At 37.7% G+C, this 15,245-nt stretch overlaps 1 protein-coding gene across 1 annotated transcript in view; it reads right to left on the bottom strand.

The window, feature by feature from the left end:
- Positions 1-1,173: 1,173 nt before the first annotated feature.
- LOC111158218 (REV3 like, DNA directed polymerase zeta catalytic subunit) overlaps positions 1,174-15,245 on the bottom strand; it is a 183,512-nt gene continuing 169,440 nt past the window's right edge. Inside the window, exons 28-32 of the mRNA XM_022520135.1 lie at positions 12,222-12,359; positions 10,705-10,895; positions 9,253-9,499; positions 7,409-7,612; positions 1,174-1,354 (exon numbers count right to left, since the gene is read on the bottom strand). Of these exons, the coding sequence (XP_022375843.1) occupies positions 1,214-1,354; positions 7,409-7,612; positions 9,253-9,499; positions 10,705-10,895; positions 12,222-12,359 (921 nt within the window). The 3' untranslated portion in view covers positions 1,174-1,213. The remainder of the gene's footprint in view (positions 1,355-7,408; positions 7,613-9,252; positions 9,500-10,704; positions 10,896-12,221; positions 12,360-15,245) is intronic.

Genomic DNA, 15,245 nt, shown 5'->3' with positions numbered 1-15,245 from the left:
GATGAGAGCTGAATTTTTTCTTGACTAACTCTTGCTGTCACATTTTTAAAAATCAAGTTTTGGGTGAGGGAATTTGCAGCATCAGATGTGATATAACAACGAACTAAACTGACTGCATTCAAATTTAGAAAGGAGTAGGGTCAGATGTAACCAACAGAGGCATATAAAACATGACGATAATACCACTAATATCAAGATAAAATCACACTGCCATATTTCATATTTTATTCAACTTTAATATGGTTTCCATTATTAACTTTTAAAAACAATGATTTCCAGTTTAGAAAACAATGCACTGACCACATAATTCCTTTTTCGTTTTATACAGTTATACAAATATTCTAAATACACATTTTGTGTCCAAGATGATGGCAAATAAGATTAACTGTACAGTACATAAGGAAAGAAAATATTTTAAGCATATTTAGAAGCAATAGAAATGTCTATACAAAACAAGCAAAAATGGAATAAAATTTTTTATTTTTAAAGTATTGCAACAGGCCCACAGGTTTGTAACAAAAATGTCTTTGCACAGTTCCTCACAATGCCCCAGGAATAGCTAAAGCAAGACAGCGGTTTTAGAAAGTAACATTTCAAAATGCTACACATGGTACTATTGTTTGCACAGTTTGATCAAAATAACAACTCTACTCTGAGTCAAGCAAAACCTAGAGGAAATATACCTAACAACTTGAAAATCATTTGTATAAAATTCATTGCACATTATTTTACTCAGTTGTTTGAAAAGTAAAAAAGTGTATTTACAAAATATATCGCAGTCAAAATTATAAAGTGAATGAGTATCTCTAAGTAACACGTCTTGATACAGACAGTTCAAGGAAAACACACGAATGGTTTTTTTTGTTTTTTGTTTTTGTTTTGTTTTTTTTTAAAGAGGTTTTCAGTGCTCCTTCCACAGGGAAGTAAGTATCATCTACTCAAATGGATTTACAAGATGTTACACATACTGGAGCAAATTCAACACATACGTTATAAAAGGATGAAGAAGAATTTGTACATTGTAAGAAGTGAGCTATTCAGAGATCAACAAGTACAATTTTTAATTCAGTTAGCATAAAAGCCTTCATAGTCTTCAGATAATAGACAGTGAACATACTTGACTCGATGAAAGTTGAGAAAGCACCATGCACAACAGTTTAGTGGTAAACACTGAAAAAAAAAGTAGCACCTGGAATTCTGTGATTTTGACAGTTTAAAACTGGTCTAGTAATTGCCGGAGATATGGTGCCTTGGATAATTCTCTATTTACTCGGGAGAGTTTGAAAAGTACTGGGCAGTTCAGAGAAACACACGGGATATGCCGGTCAAAGCACCCTGTGCAGTTCTTGCAGATCTGAAAGCAGAAGCGGGATATGTAAAACAGTAGCAAAGTCCCTGTGTGTATGTGTTAACCGCAAACTCGCGCAATCCCTCCTCTCTGACCCACCGTAGGTTACTGGCAGACGGATGAGACGCAGCACACCACAGAGAGGTTCACTAATTCTCATCTCTGAAGCCCAACTGCCCTGATGGATATTATAGGTTACCCTTGAACAACATGGATTTGACATGCACAGGTCCACTTGTATATGGATTTTTTTTTTCAATAAACTCACAGTACACTATTCTAAATGTTACAAATGTTACAAAATTCTTAAAGGAAGCTAGAGAAAAAATAAGCTTTTCTCTAACTTAACGATTGTTTTCTCTAGCTTACTTTAAAGATACAGTATATAATCCATGTAACATACAAAATAAGTGTTAATCAAGTGTTACCAGTAAGGCTTTCCATCAACAGTAGACTATTAGTAATTTAAGTTTTTGGACCGTCAAAATTCCCATGTGGATTTTTGGCTGGGGGGGGGGGTAGTTACCCCACCCCTATGTTGTTCAAGGGTCAATGGTATATTAAGATCCACAAATAAGCTACCCAATTACCATGAAAGACTATTTTTTAAGTGAGCTATAAACGCTAGTTTTTTTTTTCAAATTACTCAGATTTGTCTTTTTAGATGCTAATAATAAGTGATCCATTTTCTCATTCCAGAAGAGAAAAATGTCAGTATGGAAAAAAAATCAAAAGACAGGAGTTAGAAAGTAGTAGTCCGGATCAGTAGTTCTCGTATCTTGCTATACACGAGCTTAAAAGTGTACTAACCCCCGAGACCCATTCCAGACCAACGAATCAGAATCCTCAGGCAAAAGAGCCTAAGGGTGTGTATACTTTTTAGGGCCCCCAGGTGATCTGGAAGTTCAATAAGATTTGGTCTAAAGAAAAATAATTAATAAGGCAATTTTTAGCGGTGGAGAAGCATGATAATATCTTAATGATCAGATATTAAAGTCTCAGGTCACACATAGGTTAAAAAGATTATAAAACATGAAAACATCAAAAAATTAAAAAGGATATTAAATGTGGACCCAAGGGTCCAGCAAGTGCAGGCTGGGTTTTTATTTGAAAGCGTATCCAACCGTGTGTTTACAAAACGGATGCGAATAGCTGCGTCTACTCCAGATGATCTCAGAGAGAAATCGAACTGCTTCAGTAGTTCTCTGATCTGTATCTCAAAGACCTTCTCTTTTTGAGATGTCTCAACATTTTTGTTCTTTGCCCCAAGACCTTCCAGTCAGCCGAAGGGCACGTTCTTCTGAGCCCACTGCTTACTGTGTCCAGTACTCGGATACCGTCCAAACGAACTCCCGAGAAACTGGGCACTGACCGAGTGCGCTCTCCGAGGACTAAGGATGCTGTTCTACTAGGACACCTTTCCCTAGGAGTCTCTGCCAGGAGGCTCCCAGCTCTTCCCAAATATAGAGCTTCTGTGCTACAACTGAGTGTCAGCTGCCGGGCAGACAGACCCGTATTTATGCACTCTCTGTGCCTCATAAATAAGCCAGGATGGAGTTACTTTTGCCGCTTTAAATCTTAACTCAATTTTTAGTTTCAAGATCCATTACTGGTGCCTTCAACCCTGGAACGCTATAGCTTAATTCAGCTTATGTTTTAAAACTTGAAACAATACAACCTGGATACTTACTTTTTAGCTCATGAGGCAGACATTTTAAAAAAAAAAAAAAAAAGGAAAGTCTGCTGTAGTCTGTCTTTTTGCTATAGCCTCTGAAAAATTCTGAAGACCTAAGAAAGCCAATCAGATGCTTATTTCATTCATTTTCACTCTTTCATGTTTATTATTAAAAGTGTTTAAGGCGATGAATTTTTCTCTGAGATCTGCCATGGCTGTCTAGAATCTTATGTGTGTGTTTAAGAGAGAGTTAAAGTTTCCAAGTGTAATGATCATTTTGTTTTCTGAGTTTAAAATGAATTACTAGCATTATAGCATTGCGTTGATAAAATGTCTGTAGTACTTCCAACTTTTGTTAGTTTATTAAGGCTCTCTCTCTCTCTCTTTTTTTTTTTAAGATTTTATTTATTTGAGAGAGAGACGGGAAGAGAGGAGCAGCGGACTCCTGGCTGAGCAGGGAACCTTCTATCAGGACCCTGGGATCATGACCTGCGCTGAAGGCAGATGCTTAACTGACTGAGCCACAAAGGTGCTCCTTATTAAAAGCTTTCTTTGCAGACTAAGATAGGGTCAATTTTTTAACATGCTGTAACACTTGAAAAAAGGTGTATCCTAGAATACTGGCTTTCAGAGTTCGATATATAATCATAAGGTCTACCTTATGTTGTTTACATCTTCTATAACTGTACTTTTTGATCACTTGATTGTTCTTGGGTTGAGAAGCATGTGAAAATCTATTACTATATTTCTATTTCTATTTCTTATTATATCTCCTATAATTTCTGCTTTATGAAAATTTCTACAGATTACTTAGTATACAGGAAACACATTTTAATTTTTTTTTTTTTTTTTTTATTTGACAGACAGAAATCAGAAGTAGGCAGAGAGGCAGGCAGAGAGAGAGGAGGAAGCAGTCTCCCCGCTGAGCAGAGAGTCCGATGCGGGGCTCGATCCCAGGACCCTGGGATCATGACCTGAGCCGAAGGCAGAGGCTTTAACCCACTGAGCCACCCAGGTGCCCCATTAATTCTTTAAAAAAAAAAAAAAAATTTATTTATTTATTTGACAGAGAGATCACAAGTAGACAGAGAGACAGGCAGAGAGAAGGGAGAAGCAGGCCCCCCGCCAAGCAGAAAGCCCGATGTGGGGCTCGATCCTAGGACCCTTAGATCATGACCTGAGCTGAAGGCAGAGGCTTAACCCACTGAGCTACCCAGGCGCCCCCACATTTTAATTCTTAAAAAAAGCTTTAAAGTTTAAAATATCTTTTGAAAGATCATGAGTCATCCTTATTTATAAAACAACATCCCTTCTTTTATGTATTTCTATATGAAATAAGACCTAATACTGACCGAGGGATCTTGTTAAATCGATGGCACCAACTAGTGTGGTGTAGGTCACTGAGGGCAGAAGCTAGGAAGGTCCGGAGAAGAGACCTACACAGCCTTTGACTTCAGTGGGACTCCGGAGGCCCTGCTCACATTTGCGCCTTGTAATAGAAGCCAACAAGAGAATCTGCTATGGGGGCTGGTTGCTATCACCAGGGCAGCAACCTATAAAATAGAAGCTGGGAGCACCCAGTGACTTCAGTGGTTGCACGGACTAGAACCCTAACACTAACACAGAAGTGGCTGCAAATGGCCTGGTAATCGCTCCCATGACATACCGCTACTTCCCTGTGCATTCAGCAAGAAGCTGTTCATTTGTTCCAGTTCTTACTGCCACCCTGGGCAGGACTCTGCTCAGGCACAGCTGACGCAGCAGTATGAGAATGGAGGGCCTCTACCCTCACTGGGCTCCCTAGCTTTCCAGCAGGGGAAGACCGACACACACACAGGCACAGCAAAGCAGAAGAGCTTATGGCGGGAGCCCACTGCAGGGAAGGCTTCACCGGGTCTAGGGTTTAAGCTGATTCCTTGTAGATGATGATTAATGGAGGTAGAGGAAAGCACTCCAGACAGAAGGAATAGGATTTTAAAAGGCCAGAACACGGAAAAAATTAAAGTGCGTTCATGGACCTAAAAGTTCAGTATGGTATGCACGGAGGGTAGAGTGTAACAGGGAGCAGGGTAAGGGATGTGGACAGAGGTAGCAGGGAGGCGCCAGAATGGAGACAGACTTATAAAGCACACCTAAGGAGTTCGAATTTATCAGAGAGAAAGAGCACCAGACTGGTACTTTTAAAATATAATTCTAGCTAGTGTTTAGAATGGAGACAGGGGCGGCTGGGTGACTCAGTCGATGAGGCCTCCAGCTCCCGATTTTGGCTCAGTCATGATCTCAGTGTCGTGAGAGGGAGCCCAGTGTCAGGCTCTATGCCCAGCAGGGGGTCTGCTCCTCTCCTTCGCCCTCTGCCCTTGCCCCGCTCCCTGCTCGCACATGTGTGCGCTCGCTCTCAGAAAAAGAATGGAGACAATGGCAGGTGGCTGTTGCAGGAGTTTAGGGGAGAGAGAATGGATGATAACAAAAGGAAAGGAGAAAAGTGAGGGTATTTAGAACTACTTAAGGGGGTAGCAGGGGAGAGGGAAAAATCAACTTATTTCGGCAAACCAGGCTTCTGTGGCGCATCAAAATAACCATCCCTTCATGATTCTACCATCCTTAATGAGATCTGCTTAATGGATTCTGGATGACTGGCTATGCTCTCGAAAACTTAAGAATTTCCTGCCAATACTAACTGTAGCGGTTAGAATGGTGCAGAGCAAACAGTCTTTATCAACCCTTGATTATCTTCAGAAAATATTCAAATTCTTAAAAGTGTTCTCTCCCTGGTCACCTTTGTGGCAGCTAAGTTTGACTGATTGTGGACGGATACTCTGTCTTGATTCAACAGCTTCTTTACCTTGAGGATAGGGTGCAGAGCCTGGCCTTCACGTAGCGGTTTGGATACTTTAGGACTGTGAGGATGATTGTACAAGAGAATTTACAACATCAGAGCTAGATGGGGCCTATAAAAGAGGCCGATAAAACAGGCCAAAGGACAAAGCCGATATTATGAAGTCCAGACTAGAATCCTGATGCCATTATTATCAACATAATTCATTTCCCACTAACTCCCACTACCTCTCAATTATTTGGCTGGTTTTCAAACATTTCAATTACTTTATATATTGCTCTTCTAAAATGAGACAAAACAAACTCCACTCCAAAATTGTTTTCTCTAGCCTGAAAGCTAAAAGTGTAACATGAAATGTGATGGTGTAAGATATAATCATTCCTTTAAGAAATATACTACTTTGTTTTTAAAAAATGTGCTAGATAATTTTTCTTCAGATTTCACTTTCCAACTTCTTTCAAGAGATTTCTGTTGTTTATTTCTGCTAAAATTCCCATATTTGAAAAATCATCTCTGCATTTTATGCCTGTATCCCAGCCAGCTGCTTATTAGCAGTGCAACACGGGGCAAATTACTTAACCCCTCTGTGACAGCTGACTCATTTGTAAGAGTTCTCTTGCACAGATTAAGACCCAGTTATGTTGGGGCACCTGGGTGGCTCAGTGGGTTAAAGCCTCTGCCTTCGGCTCAGGTCATGATCTCGGGGTCCTGGGATTGAGCCCCACATTGGGCTCTCTGCTCACCAGGGAGCCTGCTTCCTTCTCTCTCTGCCTGCCTCTCTGCCTACTTGTGATCTCTCTGTCAAATAAATAAATAAAATCTTAAAAAAAAAAAAAAAAAGACCTAGTCATGTTAACTATTTTCTATCTGGACTCTTAGAACTGTGAGCCTTCCAAGTTTACTAGCAATTCTGTAGGACAACTGGATTTTTATGAGAATGGTATGTAGCTATGGTAGAGAAAATGGTACTTCCTTTAAAAAAAATACTAATTAGGGGCGCCTGGGTGGCTCAGTGGGTTAAAGCCTCTGCCTTCGGCTCAGGTCATGATCCCAGGGCCTGGGATCGAGCCCCGCATCGGGCTGTCTGCTCAGCGGGGAGCCTGCTTCCTCCTCTCTCTCTGCCTGTCTCTCTGCCTACTTGTGATCTCTATCTGTCAAATGAATAAATAAAAAAATCTTTAAAAAAAATACTAATTATAAAAGAAATTGGGTGGAAGAACATTGTAGTTCTAGGTTTTAATAAACACAGTACACTAGTCCATAAAAACAAAAAGTTATGAAATAATCAACAAAACTAAAAGGCAACCTATGGAATGGAAGAAGAGATCTGCAAATGACATATCTGATAAGGGGTTAATATCCAAAACAATCCATCTTTAAATAATTTAGTTCAATTATGGTATTTTTGATATTTTAAAGTTTATTAGCTTAGAATCTTTAGTTTGCTTTTCACCCAGTTTCATATCTCAAACTCTATTTCAAGTATTGATGACATTTCCCTAAAGAATCAGATTGCCTGGGAGTCTGGGTTTATCTAACAAGGTCATACCTTTACAAGCTGCTCCTGTTTACGTTCCAGCTCTCGAATTTCTTGGTTGAGGATGACCGCGACATGCTGAGGCTGGCTCCGACATTTACTGCAGATGCCATGCTGAGTCAGGTCGTCACACACAGGACAATGTAAAGTAGTAAAATATTGTGAAATAGTGCCTTTTCGCCCTTCAGGTTCACTTCGAGAGGAGCTGGTGGCTTTCTGGATGTATAAAAACATCAATTCAGAAATAAGTTTCAGGGAGGTGGGCTGAGAGGGGAGTGAAATGGGTGACGCGGGTTACAGAAGACACTTTTGTACATCACGGTGAGCACTAAGTAACGGACAGAACTGCTTAGTCACTACACTGTATACTGAAACTAAAGGAACATTGTATGTTAACCATACTGGAATTAAAATAATAAAACTTTAAAAAAAAGTCTGATCCAGCTTCATAGCAGAGCTGCTACTGTTATGTTAATTATAGGTTTATGAAGGCATTATTTCATTGACCTAACAAATAAAGAATAGCTACTATACGTCAGGTACTGTCCTACATAATGGGGATACAGAAATGAACAAAATCCTTCCTTTAACAGAACCTAAATATTAATATCATCTGAGTATATATGTATTTAGGTAGGGGAAGAAAATGGGTCTCTGTCACTGAGTTTTTGGCTGAGATATACAGTGTGAGATCATACAGGACACTGGAGATTAGAGAGGACATTGGAAGAAATCCAGGTTGAGGGTGGATACTGTTTCAGGTCGCAAAAGTGGGCCAGGGAAACAAGGCAAGTTAGAAGGTTAAAAATAACTTATTAGGCAGTAGGATACAAAATTCAAGCAAGAGTAAACCTGGAACATTCCAAATGAAATTAGATATATGTCACCTAAGCATTCTTCATTGGAAGGTAATACTAGTTTCAGAGATCGGTCTTCTGGTACTCTTTCTGGTACTGAAATAACATTTTCATGTTGTTATTATACCCTTGGTCTCCTCCTGGTATCTTTTAGTCACTATGTATCGAAGTTATTATTAGGCCAAACTCTTAAAAATGCCATTGATTTAGCATTCTTGCTGATGAAACGGAAAGTTGTCAGAGCCTTCTGGTGCAGAGCTAGGACCCAGAAGACAGACGGTGGCCAGTGTACCTCCCACCTTCGTTTCCAAGTTCATCTTTCCCTGAGGCCATACATGCTTGTTGAGAAATTAAAAGTAATTAGAGGATCAACTTTTACTAGTTTGCCTAGAAACCATGAGTCTTTCGTAGTCTGAGACAACAGCAGATGACTGAGCAGATCCAATTCTGAACAGTAGATAAAAGTCCTCTCCAAGACTCGTGTTTCCCAGACGATTATCCAATCACAGACTGCTCCTCCAGGCTGCCAGGGAGTTAACTAGGAGTTCAAGCAAAATTCCCTTGGCCAATATTCCAAGTTCCAGGTTTTACTTTAGTATAATGCTCTTTTAACATCATTTTGTTAGTCTGATTTCTTCAAGCACTATGTCGAGGTACAACATACTACATACATTTCTTAAGCACCCATTCTGAAGGAATTTTTGCTCTCCTTCATTTACTTTTTATTAGCTGGTTTATTATGAAAATTTATCCGAAATAGCTGCAGAATTTATTTTACTCTTCTATAATTTGGCCAATGTGACAGCAGCTGGGAAGGTGTTTGTAGAAAACTTAATTTCTTTTAGGAAACTAGAAGACGGTGGAGCCTTTGCCAGTTTAGGATAATAGAGCATCCGTGTTGCCTCTCATAGCACTTAAATAAACTCTTTAGTTCTACTGGAAACTGCAAGTGAATTCTCTCTACAGACATAGCATAGGTGTACTATTTGGTAGGCTTACCCTTGGTAACTCATGATACCAGCTGAAGACATCAATACCAATAAGTGAGAAGATTCTTGCCAGGGGCGGCAGGATTTGCTTGGTGATATAGTAAGTGGCATTCAGTCTCAGAGCCGGGTCTCGCAGCACTTCCACCGGGCGCCTCACCAGCTGGATAAGTGGCACTCCGGGGGCCCCACAGATGATCACGTAGGGCACTCGCTCTCCAACTCGAGGCTCAGAGCGCCGATCGTAAGTAAGCATTTTCCTATTTAAATCCAGAGAGATATTCACTCAAAAACTGTTATGGAAGGCATTTTACTGGAAAATTAAGTGATAATTAAACAATTATGAAACCATGAGAATACAAGGGGTACCTTTATGTTAGAGTTACAACCTTTTTTTTTTTTTTTTAACAGATTTTTAAATTTATTCATGGCGGGAGAGAGAGAGAAAGAGAGAGAGCGAGCGAGCATGTGCATGAGCAGGGGTAGAGGCACAGGGAGAAGCTGACTCCCAGCTGAGTCAAGAGCCCGACGTGGGGCTCAATTCCAGGACTTGGAGATCACGACCTGAGCTGAAAGCAGATACCCAGCCATCTGAGCCACCCAGGTGCCCAGAGTTACAATTCTTTTGAGAGCTATTTACACCTGACTTAATGAGCACCAAGCAGATATAAGTTTAAAACTTACTGTAGGGGCACTCAGGTGGGGCTCAGTCAGTTAAGCATCTGCTTTCAGATCAGGTCATGACCTCAGGTTCCTGGGATCAAGCCCCACTTTGGGCTCCCTGCTCAGTGGGAAACCTGCTTCTCCCTCTCCCTTTGCCCTTCCTCACCCCACTGCTCGTCCTCTCCCTTCCTCAAATAAATAAATGAAATCTTTAAAGATTAAAAAAGATTTAAATAAAATAGATATAAATCTTTTTAATTTTAGTTTTTATTAATTTAAATAAAAGATATTTTTAAAGTTGTTTTTTTTTCTAAAACAACAACTTACATTGTAAATCATTGCTACCTGAAAAACAATGTGAGTTGCCAGATACCAACTAGCTTAAAATGTTTTCTATCTCTCAAGAATAAGAACTATCATAAATCTAACAGTGAAAGAGAAGAGGAAATTTAGCTGGTTAGATGATCGGATTTTAGAATGATACCATTTAAGTGCTCTGGTAGACTCATATTAAGGACTACCTAGTGATTCTGATGTGGAAAAACAATTCAAGCTCTGTACCAGATTATGATTTCACTGAATGTAGTTTCTCAAGGGAAGCCCAAAAGAGGAATTCCTTCTTCCTCTTCAGAGTTTACACAGTATGGGAGAGCATCTATTTACCTTTGTGAGGCTTTGTCTGGGCAGGTGAAGAAACTGTGTGCCTGTGGACTAGCTGTCTTTTCATCTACTCCAAACAATTCAGAATCCCAGGACTATGCTTGCTAGGAACTGAGAGTTCTACTGTGGTGTGAATCATTACCTTGTAAGTTCAAGGGCTGGCACACAAGCTCCAGGTTTATAGGAGAAACTTCCTCTGTATTCCTTGGCAAAGATAAAATCTTGGATGCTGGCTGTTCCTTCCACAAGCTTCATACATTGTCGCTGAACATACTGTTTAATTAAACTTATATCTCTTGTTTCAAATAGCAGCTTTAGAGAACGCTCAAGTATCTTAAAAAAAAAAAAAAAAAAGGATATGCTTATAAAAATATCCCCTAGTACATTCATCATTGTTATATTTTCAACTATGTAACTATTGAGTAATTTGCTATCTACCTAAACAATCTGCTATTTACAGTAACTGGATAATAAAAATTATTAAAAATTGGAAAATATTTTGGAGATCTTATATAACTTGCTATTTCTAAAAAGAGTATCACGTAGTTTGAGGAAAATCATACCAAAATAACATGCAAATAAAATATTTGCTATGTAATGAGTAACATGAAATACTTAAGCACAAGAAGCCAGACATAATTTCATGTATTGTTTTTTATTTGCCGGTTACAGACTCAGCTGGACCGACAGAAGTTTAAGTGCCATATCACCAAGCAGCGAAATCAAAATCAGTCTTTTGCCTTTTCATAGTGTCAAGAAATATATATTGATTGTGAAAGAATTCTCTATGCTGGGAGTATTTCTGACATGCAGTGGATTTATGTAGCAGATTGAATTTAAATTAGTTCTAGGTTAAAGTTCTTTATCTTATTATGAATACTGGAACCAATACATATTTACTCAGTTTGCTAATTTGGCTTAAGTATGATTCTACCCTTAGAGAAAGAATGCACTGGATGAGATCTCTTCAGAAACTAGTATTAAACATCTCAAATTATATAACATTATATATACAGCATAATATACTGACATTGACAATTATGTATTGTCCTTTTTATGCTCTTATAAAAATCAGTGTGTAGAGTATTGTTCCATTTATGCCACTTATATTTGGTTTGTTATAGAAGGAGTCTGGGTAAAGAAGTGAGTAAAGCGAGTCAGTAAAGAAAACGTATAAAATACTATTGGTTACAATTACTGTGGTTGAGAAATTTAGGTAATTTATGGTACCACTGTTCAGAAATCTAACTTGTATTTAATCATTCAAGTAAATAAAATTTCAGTTGATCTACAATGAATTACTTATGAAATTATTCTGTTGCTAGTTTCCTTATCCTGCTCCCTAGGTTTTCAGTGTTGTCATGATAACATTATCATCTCTAGGTGATAGGCAGGAAATTCTTATCAAGTTCATGTGTTGTTTTTTTAGCAGTTGTGATAAAAGATACATTGTGGGAAGAAGTCAGAAACTAAGGACTAAAATCAAATTAAGTTGTTTTCATTAGAAATGAAATTCTCAAAAATCATATAGTTCCTCCACTAATAGTTATACACAGTCACAGAGGCTAGGAGGGCCACGGTGATGTGTGCTTAAGGATTTTCACCAGATTTTTTAGCGACTTACTTCTTAAAGACGAAAACAAGGTAGGTAAAACTTACCTTAGAAACAGCAGGGCAGGAATCTCTTCTGACTGTTTCTATTCCTTTTGCATCAAATACCGGATCCTTTTGTTCCAGTGTTTCATACATGTAACCCACATACCTCTTTTTTGTTTGTAAGACACAGGGCAAATATACCTGTAATGGATTCATAAAATGCCTCTCAATAACAATTTTCCCCTACCACAAATATTTTATTTTTATGTCTTTTTCTATCTTTAGCTAAATATTAATTACACATACACAGAATCTAAATATGGTTTAGCATCAATTAAATTCATGATACAACATTCAGAGAGGAAAGCACACAAAATGAGTTGTCTTTACTTCCTTACCACTAAGCTCCTTTGTTTGTACTATCAAATTTTTGCCCCTACTGTAGCTGACACAGCTCTCTCAAAAGTCATCAATCATATCTACTTAAACAATTAAAAATTACTTTAACACCTACATATTTAAAAGTTATAAATACAAAATTAGAAGTTATAAGAGAATATACAATGAAAAGCCCTGGTCCTCCTGCCTCTACTTTCCCTGCCTTAGAGGCATCCTCTGTTATTGATTTCCTGTGTACTTTTCCAGAGATACTTATACACATAATGGTAGCTTACCATATATATCATTCTGTACTTTGCTTATTTCATTTGATAATGTATCTTGGAGAGCATTCTATGCTAGTACAGAAAGCTCAGTTTATTTTATAGATACATAGTAGTCCATTATGGGAAGGTATCGCAATTTACGTAACTAGTTACTTACTACTGTGGGTCAATTTGGATGTTTCCAACCTTTTGTTATTACAAATTGTGTTCCAGTGAACAACCCTGCATGGAGTAATCTACTGGATAAATTCCTAGGATAACAGTCATGGGCTCTCCACCTCCTTTTAATGCTACCAAATTGGTCCTTTTCTCTGTCCCCAAGCTTTATCAATAATTGCATTAAATGTAAATGGTCTAAACAACCCAACTAAAAGGCAGAAGTAATCAGGTTGGATCTAACCAAAAAGTGAGATACAGCAATAAACTACTAAAAGTATACTTCAAATGTAAGGACATAGAAAGGTTACAAATAAAAAATGGAAAAGGATACGCATGATAACACTAATCAAAACAAAGCTAGAGTAGGTATATTAATATCAGAAAAAGTAGGCTTCAAGATAAGAAATATTATCAAAGATAAAAGTATCAATTTGTCAGGAAGATACATAATCCTGAATATGCATGTACCTAATAAGAAAACTTCAAAGTGTATGAAATAAAAACTGGCAGAACAAGAAGGAACAGGCAAAACCATGATTATACTTGGAAACTTCAGCACCTGTCTCTTAGAAATTGACAGAAAATCATTAGGAATATAGAAGGCTTCAACAATACCACTATTAACTTAAGCTAAGTGACACTTATAGGACATTCCCATAAGCAGAATACAGATAGCTTTTAAGGTCACATGGGAATATTCATTAAGACCAACCATATGCTGGACCAAAGGACACATTTCAATAAACTTAAAAGCATTAAAATCATACACAGTGCATTCTTTGACTATAATGGAATTAAACTGGAAATAATAACAAAAAGATTTCTGGAATATCCTTAAATATTTAGTATTTAACATAATTCTAAATGACAGTAGATATATCATTGAAATAAATGAATAATAATGGAAATACAAGATACCAAAATTTGAAGTTAAAGTAATATTTAGAGGGAAATATATATCTTAAAATACTTACATTAAAAAATATTTAATATAAATGACTCAAACTTCTAAATTAAGAAGACAGGAAAAGAAAAGCAAACTAACCCCAAAGTAAGTATAAAGAAGGAAATAATAAAAGACTGGAAATTAAGGAAATGTTCTTCAAAAAGTTCAGTAAATGGAAAAACCTCTAGCTAGATGATCAAGGCAAAATAAATAAATAAAGAAAAAAAAAACAAATTATCAATATCAAGGAGGGATGTTACTAAAGGTCTTACAGAAATCAAAATCATAGGAAGTATAAATAATTAGTGCCAATAAATATGATGACCTAGGAGAAATGGAAAAATTTCTTGACAACTGCAAGTTATCAAAACTGACATAAGAAAACCTGAATATTTCAATATTTATTAAAGATGTTTAATTTGTAATTAAAAATCTATGACTTCCCTCCCTCTCTCTCCAATAAAATATCAGGATCAGAGAGATTCACTGGTGAATTCCATCAACGATTTAAGAAAAAATAACCATACTAATCTTATAAACATGGGAACATTTCTAACTCGTTTTACGAAACTAGCCTTTTTTTGGGGGGGGGCCCAAATTCAATACAAGAAAAAACTACAAACCAATATTCATCATGAACATATACATCATAATCCTTAACTAGTGTTTAGTTTCTTTAAGAAGGTTTGCCTTTTTTGTTTTTATGTTAGGTCTGTGATGTATTTCAGGTAAATTTTCATGTCTGGTGTCACGCCAGATGGGTTGAGTGAGTGTCCACACCATATGTGTACTTCTAGGACAGCACTCATTCTCACTGTTTTCTAGCTGTTCTCTCTGTCTGTGCGCCAATTAGAATGCTCACTCTTCAGGGCAATACCATATCCTAATCTTTGAATCTCTTCTCGCACAATTCTTGCTGCGAAGTAGGTACTTTCACCCATTTCACACCTGTTCTCTTAAATCAATCACTTCTAACTCCTATCATTCCTTCTTTCTCAGTATCTCTTGAATTGTCCTTTCTTCATTTTCCCTAGTTCAGGCTATGCAGGTTGCACCCTATCTTGAGATTCCACTCTCCCAATCCATCTTGTATACCATCATGAGGACAATCCTCCCCAAACACCTCTGATTATGTCATACTCTTGTTTAATGAACTTTTCTGAGTCAGTTTAAACACTTTAGCTTGGCATTCAAGACACTCAGCAATCTGGTCTCAACTCTATTTTCCAGACTTCTCTCCCTGTACTCTCTATTCCCAATATTGTGTTTTTCTAACTCCATATTCTCCTACATACCATTTTCTTCTATGCAGAATGA

Source organism: Enhydra lutris, unplaced genomic scaffold, assembly GCF_002288905.1.
Source record: "Enhydra lutris kenyoni isolate GAN:26980312 unplaced genomic scaffold, ASM228890v2 scaffoldscaffold58, whole genome shotgun sequence".
NCBI lineage: Eukaryota > Metazoa > Chordata > Mammalia > Carnivora > Mustelidae > Enhydra > Enhydra lutris.
The sequence above is the reverse complement of the archived record's forward strand: the minus strand, read 5'-3'. Positions and strand labels throughout refer to the sequence as shown.